At 49.0% G+C, this 21,522-nt stretch overlaps 9 protein-coding genes across 9 annotated transcripts; 4 read left to right on the forward strand and 5 right to left on the reverse strand.

Moving 5' to 3' along the window:
* Positions 1-172: 172 nt before the first annotated feature.
* N7481_002741 (uncharacterized protein) lies at positions 173-3,044 on the reverse strand (the record flags this gene model as incomplete). The annotated part of the gene is made up of 3 exons (XM_057261960.1): positions 173-1,648; positions 1,690-2,560; positions 2,614-3,044. 3 exons carry the CDS (start codon positions 3,042-3,044, stop codon positions 173-175), a joined length of 2,778 nt encoding a protein of 925 aa, XP_057126892.1.
* A 423-nt stretch (positions 3,045-3,467) lies between these two features.
* On the reverse strand, positions 3,468-6,823 carry N7481_002742 (tetratricopeptide repeat protein; the record flags this gene model as incomplete). Its single annotated transcript, XM_057261961.1, has 3 exons — positions 3,468-5,841; positions 5,909-6,301; positions 6,360-6,823. The coding sequence occupies 3 exons, from the start codon at positions 6,821-6,823 to the stop codon at positions 3,468-3,470; spliced, it is 3,231 nt and encodes a 1,076-aa protein (XP_057126893.1).
* An 808-nt stretch (positions 6,824-7,631) lies between these two features.
* N7481_002743 (cytochrome P450) lies at positions 7,632-9,426 on the forward strand (the record flags this gene model as incomplete). Its single annotated transcript, XM_057261962.1, has 5 exons — positions 7,632-7,724; positions 7,796-8,042; positions 8,100-8,715; positions 8,770-8,912; positions 8,972-9,426. The coding sequence occupies 5 exons, from the start codon at positions 7,632-7,634 to the stop codon at positions 9,424-9,426; spliced, it is 1,554 nt and encodes a 517-aa protein (XP_057126894.1).
* Positions 9,427-10,159: 733 nt separating this feature from the next.
* On the reverse strand, positions 10,160-10,858 carry N7481_002744 (putative transcription initiation factor TFIID subunit 13; the record flags this gene model as incomplete). Its single annotated transcript, XM_057261963.1, has 2 exons — positions 10,160-10,680; positions 10,798-10,858. The coding sequence occupies 2 exons, from the start codon at positions 10,856-10,858 to the stop codon at positions 10,160-10,162; spliced, it is 582 nt and encodes a 193-aa protein (XP_057126895.1).
* Positions 10,859-11,559: 701 nt separating this feature from the next.
* N7481_002745 (uncharacterized protein) lies at positions 11,560-11,981 on the forward strand (the record flags this gene model as incomplete). The annotated part of the gene is made up of 2 exons (XM_057261964.1): positions 11,560-11,591; positions 11,648-11,981. The coding sequence occupies 2 exons, from the start codon at positions 11,560-11,562 to the stop codon at positions 11,979-11,981; spliced, it is 366 nt and encodes a 121-aa protein (XP_057126896.1).
* A 159-nt stretch (positions 11,982-12,140) lies between these two features.
* N7481_002746 (pentatricopeptide repeat protein) lies at positions 12,141-14,568 on the reverse strand (the record flags this gene model as incomplete). Its single annotated transcript, XM_057261965.1, has 2 exons — positions 12,141-12,911; positions 12,970-14,568. 2 exons carry the CDS (start codon positions 14,566-14,568, stop codon positions 12,141-12,143), a joined length of 2,370 nt encoding a protein of 789 aa, XP_057126897.1.
* Positions 14,569-14,833: 265 nt separating this feature from the next.
* On the forward strand, positions 14,834-15,439 carry N7481_002747 (CCDC12/cwf18 family protein; the record flags this gene model as incomplete). Its single annotated transcript, XM_057261966.1, has 1 exon — positions 14,834-15,439. The coding sequence occupies one exon, from the start codon at positions 14,834-14,836 to the stop codon at positions 15,437-15,439; it is 606 nt and encodes a 201-aa protein (XP_057126898.1).
* Positions 15,440-15,796: 357 nt separating this feature from the next.
* On the reverse strand, positions 15,797-16,810 carry N7481_002748 (zinc finger CCHC-type containing 10; the record flags this gene model as incomplete). The annotated part of the gene is made up of 2 exons (XM_057261967.1): positions 15,797-16,658; positions 16,722-16,810. The coding sequence occupies 2 exons, from the start codon at positions 16,808-16,810 to the stop codon at positions 15,797-15,799; spliced, it is 951 nt and encodes a 316-aa protein (XP_057126899.1).
* Positions 16,811-17,574: 764 nt separating this feature from the next.
* On the forward strand, positions 17,575-20,253 carry N7481_002749 (putative R3H domain protein; the record flags this gene model as incomplete). Its single annotated transcript, XM_057261968.1, has 4 exons — positions 17,575-17,625; positions 17,695-18,484; positions 18,573-18,714; positions 18,774-20,253. The coding sequence occupies 4 exons, from the start codon at positions 17,575-17,577 to the stop codon at positions 20,251-20,253; spliced, it is 2,463 nt and encodes an 820-aa protein (XP_057126900.1).
* Positions 20,254-21,522: the final 1,269 nt, after the last annotated feature.

Consider the following 21,522-nt stretch of genomic DNA (forward strand, 5'->3'; position numbering starts at 1 on the left):
CATACTCGTCTAATACTGGTACCAGCGTTCTAGAACGGAGGTTGACAAATATGACAGAGTAATACAAGTCAAATACTATCAACCTGGTATGTCTCAATGTTGTCATCCATCGCTTGAATGAATGACAAAGCCCTTGGCCACAACTCAGACGTATGATAATATTCCTTGCTCATCATTGGCGATATTTGATCTTCCCCAACCAACTGTGTAATCTTCCCTTCTCTTTCGTGTTAGTGTTGTTTTTCTTCCGAGATAGATCGCTTCGTATGGTTCTGGTCGCTAGATCCTTTCCTGGACGAATCATTTCTTCTAGCTCCTTCGCATCCCATGAACTAGTGAGTCTTCTGACTCGGGGGGCGAGAAGTTGAAACTGTTCAATGTCCACATGTCCATTCTTGCAAAGGCATCGCAAGATACTGACGATGGTCGATGTATCGTACACTTCCAGCCCAGTAAGTATCTTGTTAAATGGAATTTTCGTTAGAGGGCGCGTCTCCGCCAGGAGGATAATCATGTTTAGGGGATTTTCAATCACTGCTATCTTAGGTTCGGGGTCGTGCAAAACATCTGCGCTTAAATCTCTAGTCGTGTCAAAGATTTTTCGAAGACATCTCAATCTCTCCATATCGCTGAGAAAGCCCGTCTCAAGAAGATGAGAGATATAGCCGGTCAGGTTACTCATGACGGCATACATGGTGAAGCTTCTAACTTCTAGCTCCTCCCATGGGGACATTCCCAAGCCATAACTGTCAATTGTACGTTCGAGATGTTCAAGCGCTTTGTTGAGCGACCTCTGATGATATTTCTCGAATTGCTGTGCAGAGTAAAATGTACCCTCTGCCAATCTCTTCAAAGTGCTCAATTCTGCCAGTTTTGGGTGCAACTCTTTTATCTCAGCGAGTTGGATATTGCACAGTGCAGAATGGACATCAAACCCGGTAGGAGTCCAATCTTTCAGTGCTCGCTGGCATTCTTCTGTGGTGAGAAAGTCTCGCACCGTCCGATGGAGAAATTCTACCATGATGTCGGAAGGGACTTCCCATTTGGGCATCTTCACAATCTCTAGAAGTCCTTTGAATCGTCCATTGAGACGTGCCTCCATTTTACGAACCTCGTCTCTCCAAAAACTGTCCAGCCTATTGCTCTTCACGGCCGGTTCGTCAATCTTCTTAGCGATTGCAACATTAGAATCCAGCTCCAATTCATCAAGGTACCAGAAGCTGACGATTGAAAGCGGTTCCCTCGCCGCCAATGCCACAGAAAACCCAGTAGCGATTTGAGCTTGATATAATGGGTCCAGTGAGTCCATTATATGTTTGAAAAAATTGTTGAGGTCGGCCGGATAGGCGCTCACGCGACGCTTCAGGTCCACGAGTCTATCCTCATTGACTAGGCCCTGTTTCACTAGAAGCACGACTAGGTAGACCCAAAGGAATACGCCATTGGATCGTTGAACAATGTCTAATGCTAGCTCTGTGGCATCTGGATCAGACATTGCCAATGCTTGAAAGTCAGCGCGGTCCTGCAATGTGTTCTTCACGTAGAGCTCGATGTCGGGTTTGTTCAGATGTTCTAGGTAAATTTTGCGACTGGGATCCGTTCCAAGAGCTTTTTCAAAAACGTTCCAAGGTCGGCTTGCGACACAAAGCTTGACGGGGATGTATGTGCCATTTTGGAAAGTATGTTGACCAGGTCCTCGTGCTCGCCCTCATATTCATCGAGCCCATCGATGAAGATACAGAACGCATTGGACAAAGTCGTTTGTTGGGTGATCCTTTGCAAGCCGCTTAGTAACTCCTGACGATTCCACGATATCATGGACCCCTTGAGGTCAAGACTCATGTTTACAGATTCACCCCATCGCTCTGGAAATTTTTTTTGAATGAGTTCAGGACACTTTTGAAAGATATCAAATAGCAAGGATCGAAGCAGACCCTCTTGTGAGCGATGGATATCGGAGCCATTGATCCAAAAGAAGTAGTCGATAATTACCAGCTTCCTTGTCCCTGCCCATTTCCGTAGATATGCATATGTATCGGGGCTGTTGACTAGGTACTTCATCAAAGTACTTTTCCCTGATCCTGGTTTCCCGCTTATCCAAAAGAGAGGGTCTTCTGAAACCATCCATTCCGAAAAGTTCGACATGTAAGCCCAGCGGTACGTGCGCTTGTGAGCCTCTGAAACTTGGGACCTACGCAGCTCCATACCGTCGAAACGAAGAGTTCGCATGATGAATAATTCCGTGGCTAGCATATTAGTGGCAAGAGCTGTGTTCTGTATCTTCTGCGTGATTGCGGTGATATCAACCGGCTGGAGCGCTTCCAGTTGTCGAATTTCGTGTTGCCGATTCAACTGCAGCTGAGGCTTGTTTTTCTCGTTTCTGTCTTCCTCTAGAGCAAGCATAAACAGTCTGCTTTGCCTCTCGAAGTCAGCTCTCAGTGTTTCCATCGATTCCATTACTGTAATCCTCAACCCTTCGATGGATGGTGCCAATCCGCCCCGGATCAGGTGATTGGTTTCGAGCAATTTATTCATGACGCGCACATTGCTGCCATTGGAGCTACAGTCATGTCAATATCGCTGGCGCGTTTGTCTTTTTGGTCAATGACTTACCTCTGCATGATTGTCAAGCGGAGAATAAGCTGCGATCTATATGACTCAAGCTTTCTAGCCATTTCATCGATGCGGTCGTGTGTCCACACTGTTTTTAGCGCTGCGCGAAAGCTGCTCCATCTTGAAGTTTTACTGTCCTGCAGATCACCCAGGACAAGGAGAAGCTCATCGGCAGTTTTTTTGCATCTATCGCCAAGATTGGCGAGTTCCGTTTCTTCAGCGGATAAGGACTTTGAATGAATGGGTGGCTCCAATTTATCTGTCAAAGAGCGCAAATCCCTGGTGATTCCAAGCAAAGAGTCGGTGTCTTCGTCGTATCCTGTGGCACTCTTATAGATTTTGTGAGACTTGGAGAACAATGTACCAGAAAATTCAAGGAACTGGCAGACGGTACATGCCAGAGACAGTGAACTTAGTGGATCAAGCACCATTGTCACAGCACAGTTGTGATCAGAGGATGTTATTGCAAAGAGTTTACTGGCCGCTGCGCTACCAAGACATTTGCTTAATTACCCCTCCACGCTAAGTGCTTAGCGCGTGGGGTCAAGCACTTGGACGGTTATATAAACAACATAATTCAAGAGTATGATAAAGAATCTGTGAAGAACCGAGCGGGTGTCAATTTAACATTGGCCTTGAATTGACTATTCAAATGATTAGTTCATCCTCAGTGATGTCAAAAACCTTGCGAAGATACTTTTATATAAGAGCCTAAATATCACATTTGAGGATTAATATTCAGTAGAAATTGCAGGATTGAAGAACTTCCTCAAAAATAGGTAATATACAAAAGATAATACACACTGGTGGAATATGCAAGTGGAATATGTCACGAGGGTAACGCAATAAACATCTTATTGAGCCTTCTTTGCATCACGATCCTTGATCAATCTGTCTTTCTGTTGCTGTGTTTTTCGTTCCAATGGATGCTCCGAGTAGCTGATCTTGCGCAGTCCTTCGATTATCTGATCACACATTGCAATACCGTCATCGAATTTCTCCTGCTTCTCATAGCACTCTGCAAGCTCAATCATTGTACCGATGCGGTCGGGGTGGTTCTCGCCTATTTGAGATGAAATAGCTGCCTGTCCCTTCATCGTCGCCTTCAATGTCTTTTCTGCTTCTTTGAACCTGCCCTGGCGGGTGTAGATGATGCCCAGAATGACCCTCCCCATCAGCGTACCAATGTGTTTCTTGCCGAGATTTCGATCGGCAATTTCTAGCCCACTGCAGACAGTCTCTTCAGCTTTGCTGAACTCCTGTAACGCGATGTAGACTCTTGCCAGGCTGGCCATCGCAATCAGCGTAAAAGGATGCTCTTTGCCCAATGTAGCCGTTCGGTCGGCAAGAACTTCTTGGATACTCTTCAGTACCATTTGTTTGTCATCATCCATTTGCAGTTGAAGCATTGCCAGACTTTCCTTTGTTTCCAGCGTATGGATATGAGTACGGCCCAGTTTGGGATTCTTGATCATGCCATTGAAAGCGTCTTCATATAACTCCCGTGCCTCCTCGAGGTCACGTTTCTCGTAAAATTTGGCCAAAGTTCGGCCGAGGTTAGCCTTTGCAATGAGAAGGGGCTCTTCATCGTCGAGATTTAGACCATCAAGCCCATTCACGGCGACTTCTTGTAGCTTCCTCGCTTCGGTGTATCTTCCTTGTTGCCACCTAGATCGGCCAAGAGTGTCCATGGTCACCAACGTCTCACGGCTGGTAGGACCAAGGTATGATTCACACGCCTTCAGAACAGCTTCTTGTAAATTTGCTGCTTCGTCCCCTCGGCCCAGATACCAGTAGGTCTGAGACAGAAACATGGTGACGCGTCGGGCTGCAATATGCTCCAGGCCCCGGATTCTATCTGTCCATTCTTTCACATTCTCTTGGAGTATGCGAGCTTGTTCCCAATCACCGGTCTCTGTGAATACCAAGCTGAACTTTGCCAATTGGCGAGCGTGGTCTGGTCCGCGAACCTGGTCTGGTTCAAAGTTTGATGCGATGCCGAGCCATTTTGAAATCCACCATCCGCGATTATCCATTCTTTTCACTATTTCTTGTCGTCTAGCCCTAACATGTCTAATATGTGGAACAAGCTCCCTCCGGAATGGTGCACTCTCCGCTGTGTTGGTGTGAGGTGGAAGAGGGAGGAGAATTGAGTGTGTGAGTGTCGTGGCTGCAGCTTTTGACCAGAAATCTTGCTCCAATATGGACATCTCGGGCCTCTCGCGAACCCATTGGTGGACCAAAGAGTGTATTGAATATCTTTCAACGCCGTGTGTTTCATGAAGAGTGACGATAGACATGTTGACGAGCTCTCCCAACGCGTATCCTAATCTTGTTCCAATGACCCCAGACTCACGACCATCGATTATCAATTGAGGTAACGCCGGAGGACTGCGGTCCGTCATGATAAAAGCCAGGAAGGCGAACCACAGCTCGTTTCCTTTTTCAGTCCATGTTAGCGGACGTTTTCCTTCCTCGGGACTTTTGTATTGGCCCTGTTCCATTTCAAACTTGCAGTTGTATATTGCTTTCTCCAGAACTTCGCGGCGGATATTCTCACAATGAAAGAACGAAAACATCTTCAGCAACTGAATTGCGTCTCTAGATGATTCAGTGTTCTGCTGTTCGATGCCTTTGTACATGACTTCAAACGTTGCGTGCGCTTTCATATGTCCTTCCTTAAAACTTGCAATATCCGCATTAGATGATCTGCGCTGAAGCCGCAAGCGCTGCAAGTCGTCATCGAAGAATGTCAAATAGTTCTTGAGAGTACATATTGACGATCTGATAGCGGCACCGGCATGAATCACGGCAAGCGCAAGAGAGCCGAGCTTTTTGATAATCATCGTCACCCATGATTTAGTTTCGGCATCCGGCGGCACATTTAAGTCGAAATCGGCTGAGCGTAGAAGAAGCGTACCGGCGTCCTCCTCAGTCATACCTTTGAACCCAAAGGACCCAGGGCCAACGTTGCCGTATGCTTTGTGGGCGCGTACTCGAGTCGTTATCAGGATATGGCCTCTATTGACCTTGGGGAAATATTCGTCCAAATTAAGAGCTTTGTCGTCGACATTGTCGATGATCAATAGCCATGGTTTCTCAATGGTAGTAAGCCAGTGCATCGCAGCAACGTGATTCGGTTCCACTCCTCCATATTTGCCGATCTCAGCAAACGACTGTTTAATCAGTTCACTGGACCTGCCGTCAACCCAAAAGACGGCCCAGAACCTGCAGCAGACTAGCTTAGCGATACTCCTCTTCTCACGCCGGAATTCTTTTCGATTTGTTAACACACCTTTCTCGGTTGTCGTCTGCAAACTTACAACAGAACTGAGTCTTCCCTGATCCGGGCATACCATGAACAACGAAACGCATCTGCCGATGTACCGGACTTTCCTTGAAAAACACATGTTGTAATTTCTTAAGGTCCTGAGCACGGCCGGTGTAGAAGGTGCTGACCGGCTGAGGTGTATAGAAATGCCTAGTCTTGAATGCCGTGGTAACGAATTCTTGCAACTTGCGCAGTCTGTGTAAAGCTTCGGCATATTGGTGTTTCATATCCAAGTCCTGCTCGTCCAGTTGGATACGACTTTGTAATGTCTCAGATTGAGATTTGAAGTCGCGTTCAAATTCCTTGAGTTGGGCGAATATCTTGTCGAGCTTGTCGTGAGAGGCTCCTTGGGAGTTTCTATAGGAGAACTTTCATTAGTGGGCAACTGGAAAGAGTAACTCGGAGCAATACTCACACGTTGATTGTCATCAGTAAGATTGACAAATTATTTTTCTCGATGGCCAGATCCGCACGGAGCCGATGTAGCTTCCCATCCTTGTCATGTCTGCGATGCGATATCCGTAAAGCATTTCTTCTGCCGGTGATCTCCTGGAGATTATTTTTATAAATATCCTCGAACAGTTTGGTTAGTTCTTCTGCTATCTGTTCACAAGCGCGAAGACTCCGGCAACAAAAGTGCCACTGGTCAGCCAGAGGTACAGCTTTTGATGGTGCTGCTTCGGCTCTTGCCATTTCTCGTTTGTAGACATCCCGAACGGAGTTAGTGACCGCGTCCAGTGACTCCAACTCAGCGATCAGTGTATTGAGATCGTGGTTCGCATCTGCAACGGCCTCCTGGATACTTTTCACAAAGACCACTAGCGCCTTCGACGCCTTAACCAGTGCGATCGTTCCTTCTGTGACCAAGAAAGGATCCATCTTGTGGGAGGGCCTACGAAATGGCTTTCAGGATATCACAGCTCTCGGCATATGGTCACAAACAGTGGGTAAATCCAAGGCAGAGTGTTTGTCCGGGTCTCCTCCTTTCACGATTAGGATCACTACAAGACTGTTTCGCCGCCCTTTGCATGTTGTGTGTTCATAGGCCACATTCTGCCCCCTCTTCTGCGTTTTACAGCTGCGTCGAGGGAATACCTCAAGGCAACGAACTGCCAACGCCAATAATTGATAAGAAGCGATATGGTGGGGCAGACATTGCATATCGGTCTAAAACTTGTACGAAAGGAGGTTCGCCCGGGCGGGGGCGGACTGATTTAGGAATTGATACCCCAGCCGCTTTGCACGAGTCAAGAACGTAGCGGATCCAGATAGACGAATAGATGGGAGCTGGGTGCTGAGCTGAAAAGCTACCCAATGCAAAGGGGGCTGAGAGATGTACACCCGGGCACTCACGAGTCATCGGCCTCCTTCTCATTGGTCCTCATTTTCTCACTGCATAAGTTACGCGCCGACAGGGTTCTAGTGAGCGCCACTTCGTATGCTTTTGGAATAGCCGTTTATTGAGGGGTATTCCGTACCCGTTACCCGGTCTTATAGGGTGTGGGAAAAAGGAGATACCGTAACATACAGTCAAAGAAAGTGAAAGATGGCGCAGAGCCTCTTCATCAATTCCAATTGTGTGATGTGATGGTAGCTCGGGATTTGTATTGTTGGAATGTCAGGCAGGGGTCTAGTTTCGATACAAATCTGGCTTCGATTTTCTTTTTCTTTGATATATTCACACACTATGGTGCTTTCAAGTCAGACACTCAGTATTCTTATCGGCGCCCTGTCGGTGATCCTGGCTTATAAATATGTCGCATCGTGGAAACAAAGCCGAGTATGTTGACCTTTAAGTTCTCTCCCTCCAAGTCTAGGGCCACAAAACTTGAACACACGCTGACCTAGCAGGTCGACGTCCAATTCGCTGCCGAGAAAGGATGCCAGCCTCTTAAGCCTTGGAGTGCAAAATGGCCTCTAGGTCTTGATCTGTTGATCAGAGCATTCCGCTACGATGCGAGGAAGCAGATCCTTCGATTGTTCGTCCAAGTCTGTAACGAGTCAGGCACGACATTCGAGCAGCATCTTCTGTTTGCCCGAGGAGTCAATACAATAGAGCCTCGAAATCTCGAGGCGGTGCTATCCTCTCAGTTTAACGGTCAGTTGAATCCAACCAACCCCCCCTGCTAATTCAATTCCTAATGAGTGATCGCAGACTTCAATCTGGGCCTTCGACCCGTCCATTTTGACCCTTTGATGGGCAGTGGCATCTTCACTCAAGATGGCGCTCAGTGGCGCCACTCTCGCGAGCTTCTCCGTCCCCAATTTATGAGTAATCGCTTTGACAACTTCGAGCAGATCAAGGATGCTGTGAATGATCTCATTGCGAATGTTCCCGAGGATGGCGTGGTAGATCTACAACCCCTCTTCTTCCGGCTCACTTTTGAAACTACGCTCTTCCTGCTATTCGGTCAACATCTTCCATCTCTCAAGTCTGAAGGCATCTCCAACCAGGAAGGAGAGTTCTCGGACGCCTTTAACACTGGTCAAGATTATCTTGCCCAGCGAGGTCGTCTAGGCGAGTTTTACTGGATCTTCTCTGGTCCTAAGTTTCGACAGGCCTGCCGAATCTGTCATGACTTTGTTGATAGCGCGGTGAAGAAGGCATTGGAATATTCAAGCCAAAAGACTATCGACTCAGAGAAAGCATCTTACACGTTTATCGATGCACTTATTCAGGAGACGCGGGATCCCAAAGCATTGCGAGATCAGTGTCTTAATATCTTGCTAGCGGGAAGAGACACAACAGCCTGCTGCCTCACATGGACCATGTAAGAAAAATCACTATCCTCCAGGGTGCATACATACAAGACTGACAATCCCAGCCGCCTCCTCGTTCGTCACCCCGAGGTCCTTGCGAAACTTCGCCGCGAAATCGAAGAAACAGTCGGCGTGGGCCCAGAAGCATCCGACCCCGTCATCTCCCAAGTCAAGAAGCTCCCCTATCTATCACTAGTCATCAAAGAAGGTATCAAGCACTTTTCTCCCCTCCGAGTTTCCGATTTATCTAACCTAACTAACTTCCAGTCCTCCGCCTCTACCCATCCGTCCCCGTGAATTCACGAGCAGCCGAACGAACAACCACCCTGCCAACAGGCGGTGGTCCGGACGGCACAGCACCAGTCCTCATTCGAAAAGGCGAAGCAGTAGGCTACTGTGTTTACGTTATGCATCGCCGTAAAGATTTATACGGACCCGACGCTGAGGAGTTCCGACCCGAGCGTTGGGAGAATGGCACGCTGAAGAATATAGGATATGGCTATTTGCCATTCAACGGCGGTCCTCGCGTGTGTCTGGGACAGGAATTTGCTTTGCTGGAAGCGGCGTATACTGTTGTTAGGCTTTTGCAGACGTATGAGAGTATTGAGATGGTTGAGGGTAAAGAGTTTAATATGCCTGTTGGGCATGAGAGGCAGCTCCTGACTTTGGTTGTGTCGAGTGCAGATGGGTGTTGGGTTAAGATGAAGAAGTATTCTAGTTAGTTCATCGAGGTATTAAGATGTCAGGCATGGCCTGGTCCAACCCCCAAATCTGCGCTCACGGGCCCCAAAAATCCTTTATGGGTCTTTGATACAAAAGTATCAGCATGGACGAGCTCCAATACCTAGAACAATACTAGTATTCAAAGGATATGGCAGTCTGAATGTCGAACGTTGTATGACCAGAAGGATTTCCACAAGAGCTGTTACCAGAATGCCAGGCAATTCTCGAGTGAATTCACCCGTTTCACGCCTTAAAGCAGGAATACTACTAATCTCGGCAGAGAAGATTGGCGGAACTGTCAAAGGTCTGGGGTCGTCTCCTTGAGTAGTCCATATCAACCCCGATAAGTTACAAGCACTTGGCCCACTCACCTGGGCATACTTGAACATCTCCACTGACTCTACATAATCTTACGTCTGTATTATAGGAAATATAAGTCAGAGGGATTTTTAGGGATCAATTGCTTATAAAGAGTCCGATATCTGAAATTTGTAAAAAAAAAACCCATGGGTATTCTGATCCGTGAAGTATGTCATATCCCCATCTCGAACGCCAGAAGTGCCAGAAGTACCATGCCAGGTATTATGTGCGTGAAAGCAATCATGATAAGAACCTCCCAAACGCCAAGAATGAAGTTCCCACAAAAAAAAAAGGAAGGAACAAAGAAAGAAGAAAAAAGAATGATGAGAATGGGGTGTCGAAAATATGTAGGCGGAGAGAGAAGCTTTTCAATCAACCGATAGTCTTCCTCTTCTTCGGCATCGGCACCGACGAGTCCTCAGTAGCATCAGACTCCCGCCTCGCAGCCCTCTTCCCCTTTCCTTTACTCTTCTTCCCGCCACCAGTGGTGGTACCAGTAGCAGAAGGCGGGGGCGCCGTATCTCCTCCTCCACCAGCAGCAGCTGCATCAGCATCATCCGTTGCAGCGGGGGCACCCTTCTTTCCCGCATCCTTGGCAACCTGGTCATCATTCTGATCGAATGCTTTACGCGCCTCTTTCAGTTCGCGCTCCATGCGTAGCAATTCCTGTACACGGCCGAGCTTATTCGGGTCTCGGCGCAGTGCGAAGCGGAAGTCGTCGACTTTGATCTTTTGTCGTCGCGCGTGGTGCGCGACTTGGGCGGCGCCGTGGCAGAGTTCTAGGATGAAGTCTGTGACTATTTCGTCTAGGACTCGGATTGTTTCTGGGAGGGGTTCTTGTGGGTAGGAGTGGTGGGGTGCTGGGTCTCCGTATGCGAGGAGGAGGAGGCGAACTAGATGTGGAGGTATGTTAGAAGGGATAATTCGTAATTCGTTTCTTGACTTTTTTCAGATATAGTTGCGGGGAATTGAGGCAAGAATTGCGGTTGAGAGATTTGGGATGGACGTACGCTCTGAAGAGAAGTTCATTTGCCCCTTGTGTCTTGCGACACGGGCACGGGGCTCCGCCATGTTGGAGGTTTGTTTCTTGTGACTTCGTTTTCTTGGTTCTGGTTCGGTGGGAGGTGGAGCTGGCAGTGGTGGTGGCTCGAAGGCGGGTTGATAGCTTGCTCTGATCAGAGATGCGTCTTGCGGATTATCTTGCAAGTACTGGTTAAATCTCTGGCGGGCGGTAACGGGGTCTAGCTTTTCGAGTGGAGGTGGGACGAAGGATGGAGAATCATGTGAAGCCCGGGAAAGTGATGGCGATCGAGATGGAGATAATGATAGTGATAATGATAATGATATCGATGGCGTCGGCGGACGCGAAGGCCCAGGCAGTTGGTCTGTGCGGTGGGCGGACATGGTGGGCAGAATTGCGGGATTGCGGACAGCTGGAGAGACGGTGTTGGTCTTCTGCCTGCTTGATGCCCTTGTTCGTGTTCGGTCTTTCTTTCTTTGAAATTCCAGCCTGTGGGTGCGGTGGTCGTTCAAGATGGTAAGTTTGTTTGTGTTCTTCTTGTTCTCGGGATTGTGTGTGGGAGGCGCCTTCCAGGCTACTGCTGTAGCTACTACTGTGCGCGCACTGGAGGCATCTCAGCATACTGTGTACTGTTGTGACGACATCAGCACTAACAATTTGGGAACCTACCTAGACGGCCCTCTTTAACTTCCAATCACTTCTTCTGGTGATCCTCTTGATCATCTGTACGAGTACCTATGCGCACTCGATCATGCCCGGTATCATGGACCGGAATCAGAATGGGTAGGGCCCCTCAATCGCGTTCGAGATGAAGGTAGTGGAGGATGATGATGATGAAGAGACCAAGCTGATGAGGATAGACTGTTCGGGATATTCTGGAAATGCGCTCGTGTAGGAGAACGGCTGAGTCCGTATGTCAGCATATGCTGCTTCTTGATGGCGGTAAGTTCCCTCAAACCAAAGATCGAGGAAGAGAGAGAGCATGGAAGGAAGAAGGATGCTAATGCCACTGTTGATACAGTGCTCTATCTTCTTCGGTGGCTAAACACCTTCACCTTTACATTCACCTCACGGAAGATAAGTCATTACGAAACGAGGGATAGAACGACATATTGCTCAGAGGAGGCTGCGATGGTGTTATGGATCGGTTCACTACAAAGCGATGGCTATTAAGCGCATGGGAAAATTCATGATTCAATGTATAGTACAGGAGATTGAGTAAATTTAACACAAGTCGAAACACCAACGCTTGCTCCGAACCCAACCCGCGGGGTCCCAGTATGCAATGATCTATAATATAAACAAAAAGGTGAAGGGATGGGGTATCGGATATCACAGCTTAGGCTTCATCTTGCTGCCCAATTTTCCAAGGCCCTCGTCGAGCTCCTTCTCACGCTGCTCCTCACTGGAGAGCTCAGGTTCATGTTCTGGGCTGGGCTCAATTTCTGCTGGCTGGCTGTCCTGGGGCGGGGCCGGGGCAGCCTCGTCCAACTCATCAATCGCAACCCAAAGGCGCTCCGGATCGCGCAGATAGCGTAGACTTTTCATGGTATAGGGATCAATGGAGAAGCCTTGCTGTTCCATAGCCTTAATTGAGGCAGCTGTCTGCGGAATATTTTGCGCATTGGCGTAACCATTGATGATGACATTCCAGGTCACGTCGTTATATTTGACTTTGTGCTTGGCCATCATTTCCTTGATCTTGTCCGCCGCGCGAGGCTGTCTGTTGAAGATGAAGGCACTAAGAAGTATAGTCCAAGTGCGCATGGAAGGCTGGACATGATAGGGGGTCTTGTTCTTCTGTTTCGCAGACGAACTATGCAACATGTCTTCCACGACTTGGATACACAGCCTGAGTCCGCGCGGATTGCTCCGAAGCGCGATTAGAAATTCATTATAGGTGTGGTCGGTCTTTGCCAAGGGGAAGATCAACGGGTGTCCCTGCGCCACAAGCTGACGAAACTGGCCATAAATGCGTTGCACATTGGAAAAGCGGTTCTGGCAGCGGAAAAATGTCGCAATCATGATATAGAGCGCGATAGGGGAAGGGGGGGAGGTTAGACCCTTCGTGCGGTGTATAGTGAGGCGGAATGATAAGAAGCTCTTTGAGTGGTGTAATGTCATGGAGTTGGTTGTACATGTCAAGCATCGCATAGAAAACACGTGAAGGGTCGGCGTCGGCGTCCATGTACTTGGTTGTGAAAATGTAATGGGAATGGAAGATCTTGCTCGCAAGGTAGGGATTCTCACGGAGTTCATCCTTTGTAGCGATATCGTGGATCAGGGAGTCAACTTTGGCTCGATCTCCGCGCGAAACCGCATCCTTCATGAGTGTGGTATATGTGTATGCGTCGAAGGTATGATCGTGGCTCTTCATGAATTGCAGAATGTCATTACCAAGCTGGGGATCACCAGTCTTGAACGCATTGGATAGGACGACGTTCATCATATCACGGTCTGGCCGAACACCCATCTTCAACAGTCGTGGAAGAATATTGAAATTGCGCCCAGCTGAGCCATCCTGTACCGTATCCAGTGTCAAAAGCTTGCAGCAATGTCGCATAACTTCATCTGACTGTATCGTCAAGCCGTCGTCTTGCTTTTGTGGGATGAATTCCAAAGCTTGAAGTGCCCGCTCCACGTCCGCCAATTCCGTAAATCGCCACATAAAACACAATGCCGTTTCTGCACTTATCCGGATGGACCTTTCCTTAACAATCCGGAGGGCTGACAAAACTCCATCATGGCTAGCTCTTCGAATATAAAGTCGGGGGGCTTTCTGGGTCACAGAGACAAGGGGCCAATCCCGCGGGTCCAAACATGTCTCAACCAGAGACTGGTAATTGTGGGTGCCGCTTTGCCAGTCTTTCAACCAGGCATCATAGTGAAAGTTGTCCAAATAACGAAGACAGTCATAGGCCATAGTGAAGTTTGGTTTTTCCTTGCATTCGGTTGTGACAATCAGGAAATTCGGAAGTCTCTCGGGTTCATGCTGCAACAACCAGATAGCCAAGCGCTGCCAATGTGATGCTTTTTCGGTCCGGTGTAACGCGTTCCAAGTCTCTCGAAAGCTACCATCGCAGTCTGTGTGGATCTTCTCAAGTATTTCCTTTCCAACATCTCTCAATGCTGGCAGCACACTTTTATTCTGAATCTCACGTTCATATCGATTGGCCAGATAAACTTCCTTGTAGGCAGCTCTCCATTGCTTGAGTCCCAGTTCCCTCGAGTAGAGTGAATTGCCCTGAATGACAGTCGCAAGGTACAACTCTCTACTACTCAATGGTTTATGTCGGAGTCGGATTTGAGCATTGAGACGGCGCGTGACAGAGTGGGCGAGTTTGGGCGAGACGCCTTGTGAATGGAGGATCTTTCGGGTCGCTTTTTTGGATATCGACCAGGCGCTCGGTCTCCGGGGGCTTCGTGAAGCGCTGCTCGGGTTTCGGTTGTCAGGATCATGTTGATCGGTTGTCGTATTGGTCGTTTCCGCCTCCCCGAGATTCTGTACTTCCCCGTCCCCAGTGGGTACTGTAATCGTGTGCGAAGCGGAATAGTTGTTCGATTGTGACTGATCGGTCGCTAGTTTCTGGAATTCCAGGCGGGAATCTTGGTTCAATGGCGCAGATGTTGAGGCATGCACTATGTTAGCTATGCGAGATGTCTGCGAGCCCCGGTGGAAGCAGCCAGGACTACCGCTCAAGCGCGGCCACAGTAGCCCATGAGCCCGTGACCGGGCGAGCCTTTGCGCACACAGTAACATTCAGGAGCCTGCTGTCACGCGCATGAGGCGTATGCGCGGATGATTTCAAGGTTCAAGTTCGAAAAAGAAAGGACGGAGCCGGCAAGCGGAGAGCAGAGCGGAGGCCGATTTTGCAGTGCGCCGCCGCCCCATCGTTATCGCCCGCTCTTTTGCTCTTCACTAACTACCTTTTTTTTTCTTGCCTGGCGCGGAGGACTCTGGGGATCACTCAAGGTCGATTCCACTTCTCAACATCTTCCATCTTCTCATTCAGCTTGTCGCAATCATGTCATCCAGCCACGCATCCCTAGATGCAGCGTCCAACGATCGCAAAGCCCGCCTGGCGAAGCTCGCAGCATTGAAGCGCAAGCAACCCGAAACCGACGACACATTGCCAGACACCGATGGCGATGGCGATACGAATATCGAGGACTCCGGAGCCTCGGAAATGACGACTAAATACCTGTCTGGTCGCAACTACGACGCCGAGACTCGCGGCCCCAAGCTTGGTTTCGAAGAAGGCCCTCAAGAAGGCCAAGTGACTGTCGAAACGCAAGCAGCTGAGATTGAAGAGGCTATGAAACAACAAGCACAAAAGGACGATTTGGCCGATCAACCCATCGACTTGTTCAAATTACAACCGAAGAAACCCAACTGGGATCTGCGCCGAGATCTTGATGAGAAACTGAAGATTCTCGATGTGAGGACCGAAAATGCAATTGCCAAGCTGGTTCGACAACGGATAGAAGGTGCTCAGCGTGCGGCGAAGGAACGAGGCGCCGGCTCCAATGGTGGCGATCAAGGGGAGGAAGTGGGGATTGAGGGCGAAGCGCTGGTTGAAGGAATTCATCTACGTGAACAGGAGGAGGATAAGGATGAGGATACGATTTGAAGTGATACCCGATATTGCAGGACGATAGGCACCGGTTGAATCTTCCGCTCTTATGATTTCCCATTATTTTTTGTGTTCTAAGCTATGTCCATCTAGGATCTATATCTTTCAAGTTTCTTATGGCATCTCTGATTAGGACCCAGGCCATTCTGCAAACATGAAAAGTGGCGTTGAAAAAGGATTGCACATTGGGATGTATGAATATGCTATAGTAATACAATTGTTCCAACTGATTGGATTGGTGAATCATGAAATGAACCATTATGTGTTCACCAAGAATGAAAGTCATGCGCCGTATGAAAGACCTTCCCAAAAATCCAGCCTTAAAACTCCCATTTTTGTACTTCCACTCATATCTTACCGTCCAACATTCATGGACTGAGTTAATGCCAGACGCTTGCTGTATGGACTCATGCTGCGTTGACGAGGGGGACCCGGCCGCCCTCGAGGCTCCTGTTTCGGTCGTCCTCCCTCTGTTTGGGTCGGCGGGTTTTCTCGATTTCGGTAGGAACGTCGACTAGAGTGGTCCTGCTTGGCTTCGGGGGTCATTGAACGGCGCTCCTTCGCTGCCCGAGGACTTTCTGCGCTTCGGCTGCGCCTTTCTCGTCGAGGGTCTTGACCCTCCGAGTCACGCTTTCTTCCACGCTGCTCCGGACTACTTTCCCGGCGTCGTCGGCGAATGTTCCGATCCTCGGTCCACTCTCTAGACCTGGATCGGTGCCTTGCGCCCGATGAATAAGAAGAAGCGGAATAGCTGTCTGCCGAATCACTATATCTTCTCTTCCGAGACTTAGATGCGGCTGGGGACGCTGAGTTTCCTTTGTCGCCTCCACCGCGTGAGCTTCGAGGAGCAGGTGAGCGTGAAGCAGAGCGGTTGGTGGATATGGTTGAAATCGAGTCAACCGAGTGTGTAGAAAGCGATCTTGCTCGCTTGGGCGACTGTCCAGAACTACCTTGTCCATCGAGATCTCTCTTTCGACCGCGCTCCTCATCCCGCTTTGCCAGAATGCCATCCGCTACGCCGTTGCTGTTCTGGGTTAGTTTTGCGATTGACGGATCTGTGGGCATGGTTTCGGCTGAATTGAAGACGTACGATTCAAGCAAAGTATTGGGGTTTTCCGTTGAAAGCTTCGGCATCAGCTTGGGGTTAAGCAATTGCTGGGTGCGCGAAGGCCGTGGCTTATATGGGCGGTCTTGCGCGGTTCCTTTGCATTCATAACTGTAGTGCCGTGCATATTATGTCAGTGCATCAGCAATCCGAGGCGAGGCGGGCCAGGGTCACATATCTCGTTGTAGGCATTTCTGGCATTGCGTCGTCGGCGAGGCTTTACTGGGGCCTCGCATGCCCGGCGCATTTCGATAACGGTTCATAGCGGCTGGTTCCAGTCGCGATCGGCGGGCGAGCAAATCCCAAATCGAACAGTAAATCTGATCTCTCGCGTCGGCAGAATAGATCTTATACTAGTGATGACAACAGTGAGAGATGAAGGTTAATTAATTCCATCGCCCCGCGGCTGTTCCGCTGGGAAATTGTCAGGCGCGCGGTAAAGGCGGGCAGGCGCGGCAAAATGGCCCACGAACCTTCGGGCGTTTGAAGAATAAGAAATCCAAACTTCCAACGCTCCTTCTCTTCAGGAATCCCATTTGCGCCTGGTTGTCTCCAGCTGCGAGTGTCATCTTCATCGGATTCTCTTCTGGTGTGCTGTACGATCATTTTCCCATCCCTCCCCACCCGAGTCGGACACCCAACCCCATCTCAATCCAAGGTCTATCGCCCAGACTATGAGCCAGCTTTGATATGTAAGGCCTGCTTGTTTCTCCCAGATCTACCCTTTCGACTAGGCCTATGGCAATTCTACAGTCCTAGAGCCATACAACATCTCACTAGAATCGATTCTAACGATATCCTTCTTACAGCTTTCCCTCATGGCGAAGGCCCTTTACCAGAGATATGTCTTTCTTTTTGAGCTTGTGTGAAGCGGGATACACCAGTGACTTCATTACCATTCAATCGTCCACTTCTGTTTGTGTGAAATCTGCCATTTATTGAAGTAGACGGCGTCTCGGTCTTACTTTCCATTGCCTTCGTGGAATCCTTCCAAAAACTTGTGACATCCCGCCAGGTCTGCGTTGATATGGCACCAAACACTACATCAGGAGAAGACGCCCATTTCTCCTTTGCAAACGTATGTTCTTTGCACAAGCTTTGCCTATGGTTATGGGGTTGAAGGCTAATCTATATCCGTCTTTGTCAGATTTCTGCGATGCCGGTTTCCCTCGAATCCCAGTCGTCCCCGGCTTACGACGACAGCATCAATTCTCAGCCTGCAATCAACTCCGTCGGTCTAGAAAATCACCATGCTGGTGTTCCTTTGCCCCAACCCCACCTTCCACATACCATGAAGCAAGCGAGCTCCCTGAGTGACCCTTGCATTGACGGCCTTAGCCGAGCGGTCCAGGATATCGATATCACTCTGCGGAAAGACCAAATCGGTTCTGGTTTATCGTTGGATAGCCAAGAAAATGGCCTTCTCAAACGAGAAAACTCCTTTGATGATGACCGCACCCATCTTTCGAATTCATCGACGAAGATGACGAACTTCGACTCAAAGAGCCTAGCCTCTGTTACAACATTTGCTATGGATGAGAAGGATTCAGTTCGACCCGATGATAGTGCCAGTGTACAAGCTATTGATGATGAGGAATCTTTCTCGGGCCCCGCATCTGGCGCTCCAAACTCCACCACAGGGTCCGAGGCTGGAGGACGAGGATTTCGAGACCAGTTCCGCGAAGGGAGTGCATTGCGTCCTCGTGGAATTCTCCCAGTCCCAGGGCCTCTTTTCAATGATGATAGTCAAAGGGGTGTGGAAGCTATTCCCCCAGACTCTGTTTCAAACAATTTCATTGTCCCTCCCAATTCTGGAAGCAATTCAGATGGCTCCAGCCTGCATGGCCTTCCAAATGAACCCGATGAAAAGCTTGTGGAAGCCATGAAATCCCCGAAGGACCGACTACTAATTCTTCAACTTGAGGAGAAGATCTGCAGTTTCATCAAAGACTCCGAGTAAGCATTCTTCAGCAAATATGAGACCCTATCTGAAGGTCATTGGAATGAAGCTAACCATATACTCAGGGAACAATCTTTGGAACTGCCCCCCCTCAAATGCATTTGGTCGCCTTCTTGCACATAAACTTGGAGACTATTACCATTTGACACACTTTGTGGATAACAATGTGACGTCTGTTCGACTTCATCGAACTCCCTACTGCAGACTGTAAGTTTTTTAACATGAGTTTGGTATAGTCAGCGGTATAGAGTGCTGACTTCCTCCAGACCCACACCTCTATCTGAGATCCATGCCTCCAGTAATACCACACCACCCCCAGTTGTTCCTGCTATGAAGATCATGCGCCGAGCGGACTTGGAGCGCGCTTTAGGTGAAGGCAGTGTTGCGGCGAGCTCGTCTGCCCCATCCAAGGCCACATCCGAGACCGGGGACAGTGGCTTTGACGGCGATCGTGCGGGTTCTTCTTCCGATGCCACTCCTGCTAAGGACCGACTAGCACTTACTAGAGAGGAACGCGAAGCCAAATACCAAGAAGTGCGCGAAAGAATCTTCCGCGATTTTCCAGAAAGTGCCAAGTCAGACACTGGCGACTCAAACCCCAATATGTCGAGATCGAGTTCTACGACAGGACGCAAAAAGAACCATAGACAGCGAAATCCGAATGATGACGGCTTTGAAGCCCGTTCCCAGTTCAATGCCTACTACCCAGGAGCCCAGTACACGAATGGCTCGATGTCATACAATGGTACAATGGGTGATGGGTATTCCGCCAACCCGGTTCCCTACCTGGTTGGGCCAGGTGTACAACCACCCCCCGGTGGCTATGTGGCTGCAGGTCAGAACAACGCGATGCACCCAGGGCAAATGGGTATGAACAACATGCCCCAGTACCCGATGGCTGTGTCTCCGCAACTGGGCTCCAATGGCCCTTGGCAAGGAGGTAACATGCCGCAGCAGCAGCAGCAGCCCTATTCTACTGGATACGCGTCGATGAGCCCATCCAACATGATGGGCCAACAGTCCTCAAACAAGCCTTCGCCGACAATGAACAATTACGCCATGCCCCAATCTCAACAGTACCAACAATCTCCCAATTGGAACTCCACCCCCTACCCTGGCAGTGTTCAACAATCCCCGCTTCAGCGGAACCAACCACCTGTGCATTGGCCCAACTACCCCCAACAACAGTCCATGACGCCCAACATGGCTGCCAATCCTTACGCCCAGTTCCCTGGCCAGCATCTCAATAATGCCATGCAGAACCAAGCCGGTAGACCTGGGATGCCAGGAGCATATGAGCGATCTCAATCCCATTTCAACCCCCAGACCCGGGCATTCATTCCGGGCGGGGCACCACTACCCCGACATGCAAATACAAGCAGGGGAGCACAGCAGCCAATGCCATACGGCAATATTCAAGCAAATCTGCCCGCTCAGCCGCAATGGAATGGATACTCAGACCCGATGCAAGCCCGAGGCCAAGTTCAAGGCCAAGATCACTCATCTGTCAACACAATTCGCACCGCAAGCGTAAGCTCTCGGGGTTCAATCGCGAAATGGGGCACCCCCTCACATCTTCCTCCCAAACCACCCCCATCCGAAGTCCCCTCCGAATTTGACCTCGGCGGTCGAACGGGCCCGGCCCCGGGCCCATCTTCGTACCAGAGCAATGGAATTCCTTTACCTGCTGGTATGAATGGGCCTCTGGTTGTTTCTAGTGGAGCCGGCGCCCCCAAAATGAATTAAGACATCAATCTTATAGGGTTTCTTTCTTTTCTTTCCCTCCCTCTCTATGTGTGTGTGTCTCTCTTAAGTTGTTATATGCATCGTGTCGGTGTGCGTGTGTGTGATACAGGTTCTCGGACGGTAGTAAAGGTAGTCTAGTCATGATTTTTATGCATGTCAGCTCAGTAGCTTGTACAGTTAGGACAATGCATGGCGATTCAGACGCCCGAACTTTTATTCGTACTTGTATGTTAGATCGACTCTGACTTTGAGCTTCGTTGCTCCTCTATTGTAATTGAATGTTTTCTCGGCTGCTCCAAGGATGTGTTGTCATAAACCTACCCAGGTCTTTAGAGGTTTCAGTTGAATTTTATCTTTATACTCCAAGGTTCAATTTGTATTTTACCTATGGTTCATACTGGAGCGGTGCGAGGATTCACTGTCGGTTAGCTAAATAAATGATCTACGTCTTCTGAAGGCTTTATATAATGTGTTTCGATTACTTCTTCCACATTTATGTACTTGTAGGGGAACTTTAAATATCCATGGAGAAGTCACGGTGGTTCTCCACTACAGTCGGTCGAACTGTCCGATGTTAAGGGAAGTGCACGCTTGGGTGAGGTTGTCCGTTGGGGTTTATGATTACTGAGGCCATCAGGCCACACTGCATGCATGCATTGCATTGCTTTATTGCTTGCATCACGTTGATTAGTCGTTTGCATACCGTTTGCACGTCGTTTGTCGTTTTATTCTAGGAAGTACTAGATACAACGTGAGGCTGTTCCCAATTTTTAGCTAGTATCATCTCATCTCGTTTATTCCGATCTCATCTCAGTCGTATTTCACTAGACCTCGTTAGTCTCCGTTACTGATGATGAGCATGCTCGTCTTCATTTATATGGCTGGTGATGCATAAACATCCTCAACAGAAGGAGTTTCTTGCAATCGCACCAATGTTTCAAGGTTTGACATGGAGACATATCTATCAACTCCAACGACCGGAATATATTCTAACAGAGCTAGATATCCGACACTGACAGACACCTGCCCAGATGCGCATACTTTCACAACACTGGACACGCCCATGACACTACGATTTCTATCTCTAGGCACAAGCTCCCCTTCAATCCTCGGCACCTCCAGCCCACTATGTGATGCTTCGTGACGAAATCTGGTGATAGCCCTAGAGAGTATCTGGAACTTGAAGACAATGATCGAGCCAGAGATAAATGAACCCTTAGAGTTCTACACTGCTCTGAGCCAATATGCTGAGAGATTTGGCCGTGAAAA

The sequence above is a fragment of the Penicillium waksmanii genome, assembly GCF_028829765.1.
Source record: "Penicillium waksmanii strain IBT 27052 chromosome Unknown utg000002l:1.0-3326099.0:1.0-3328782.0, whole genome shotgun sequence".
Taxonomy (NCBI): Eukaryota; Fungi; Ascomycota; class Eurotiomycetes; order Eurotiales; family Aspergillaceae; genus Penicillium; species Penicillium waksmanii.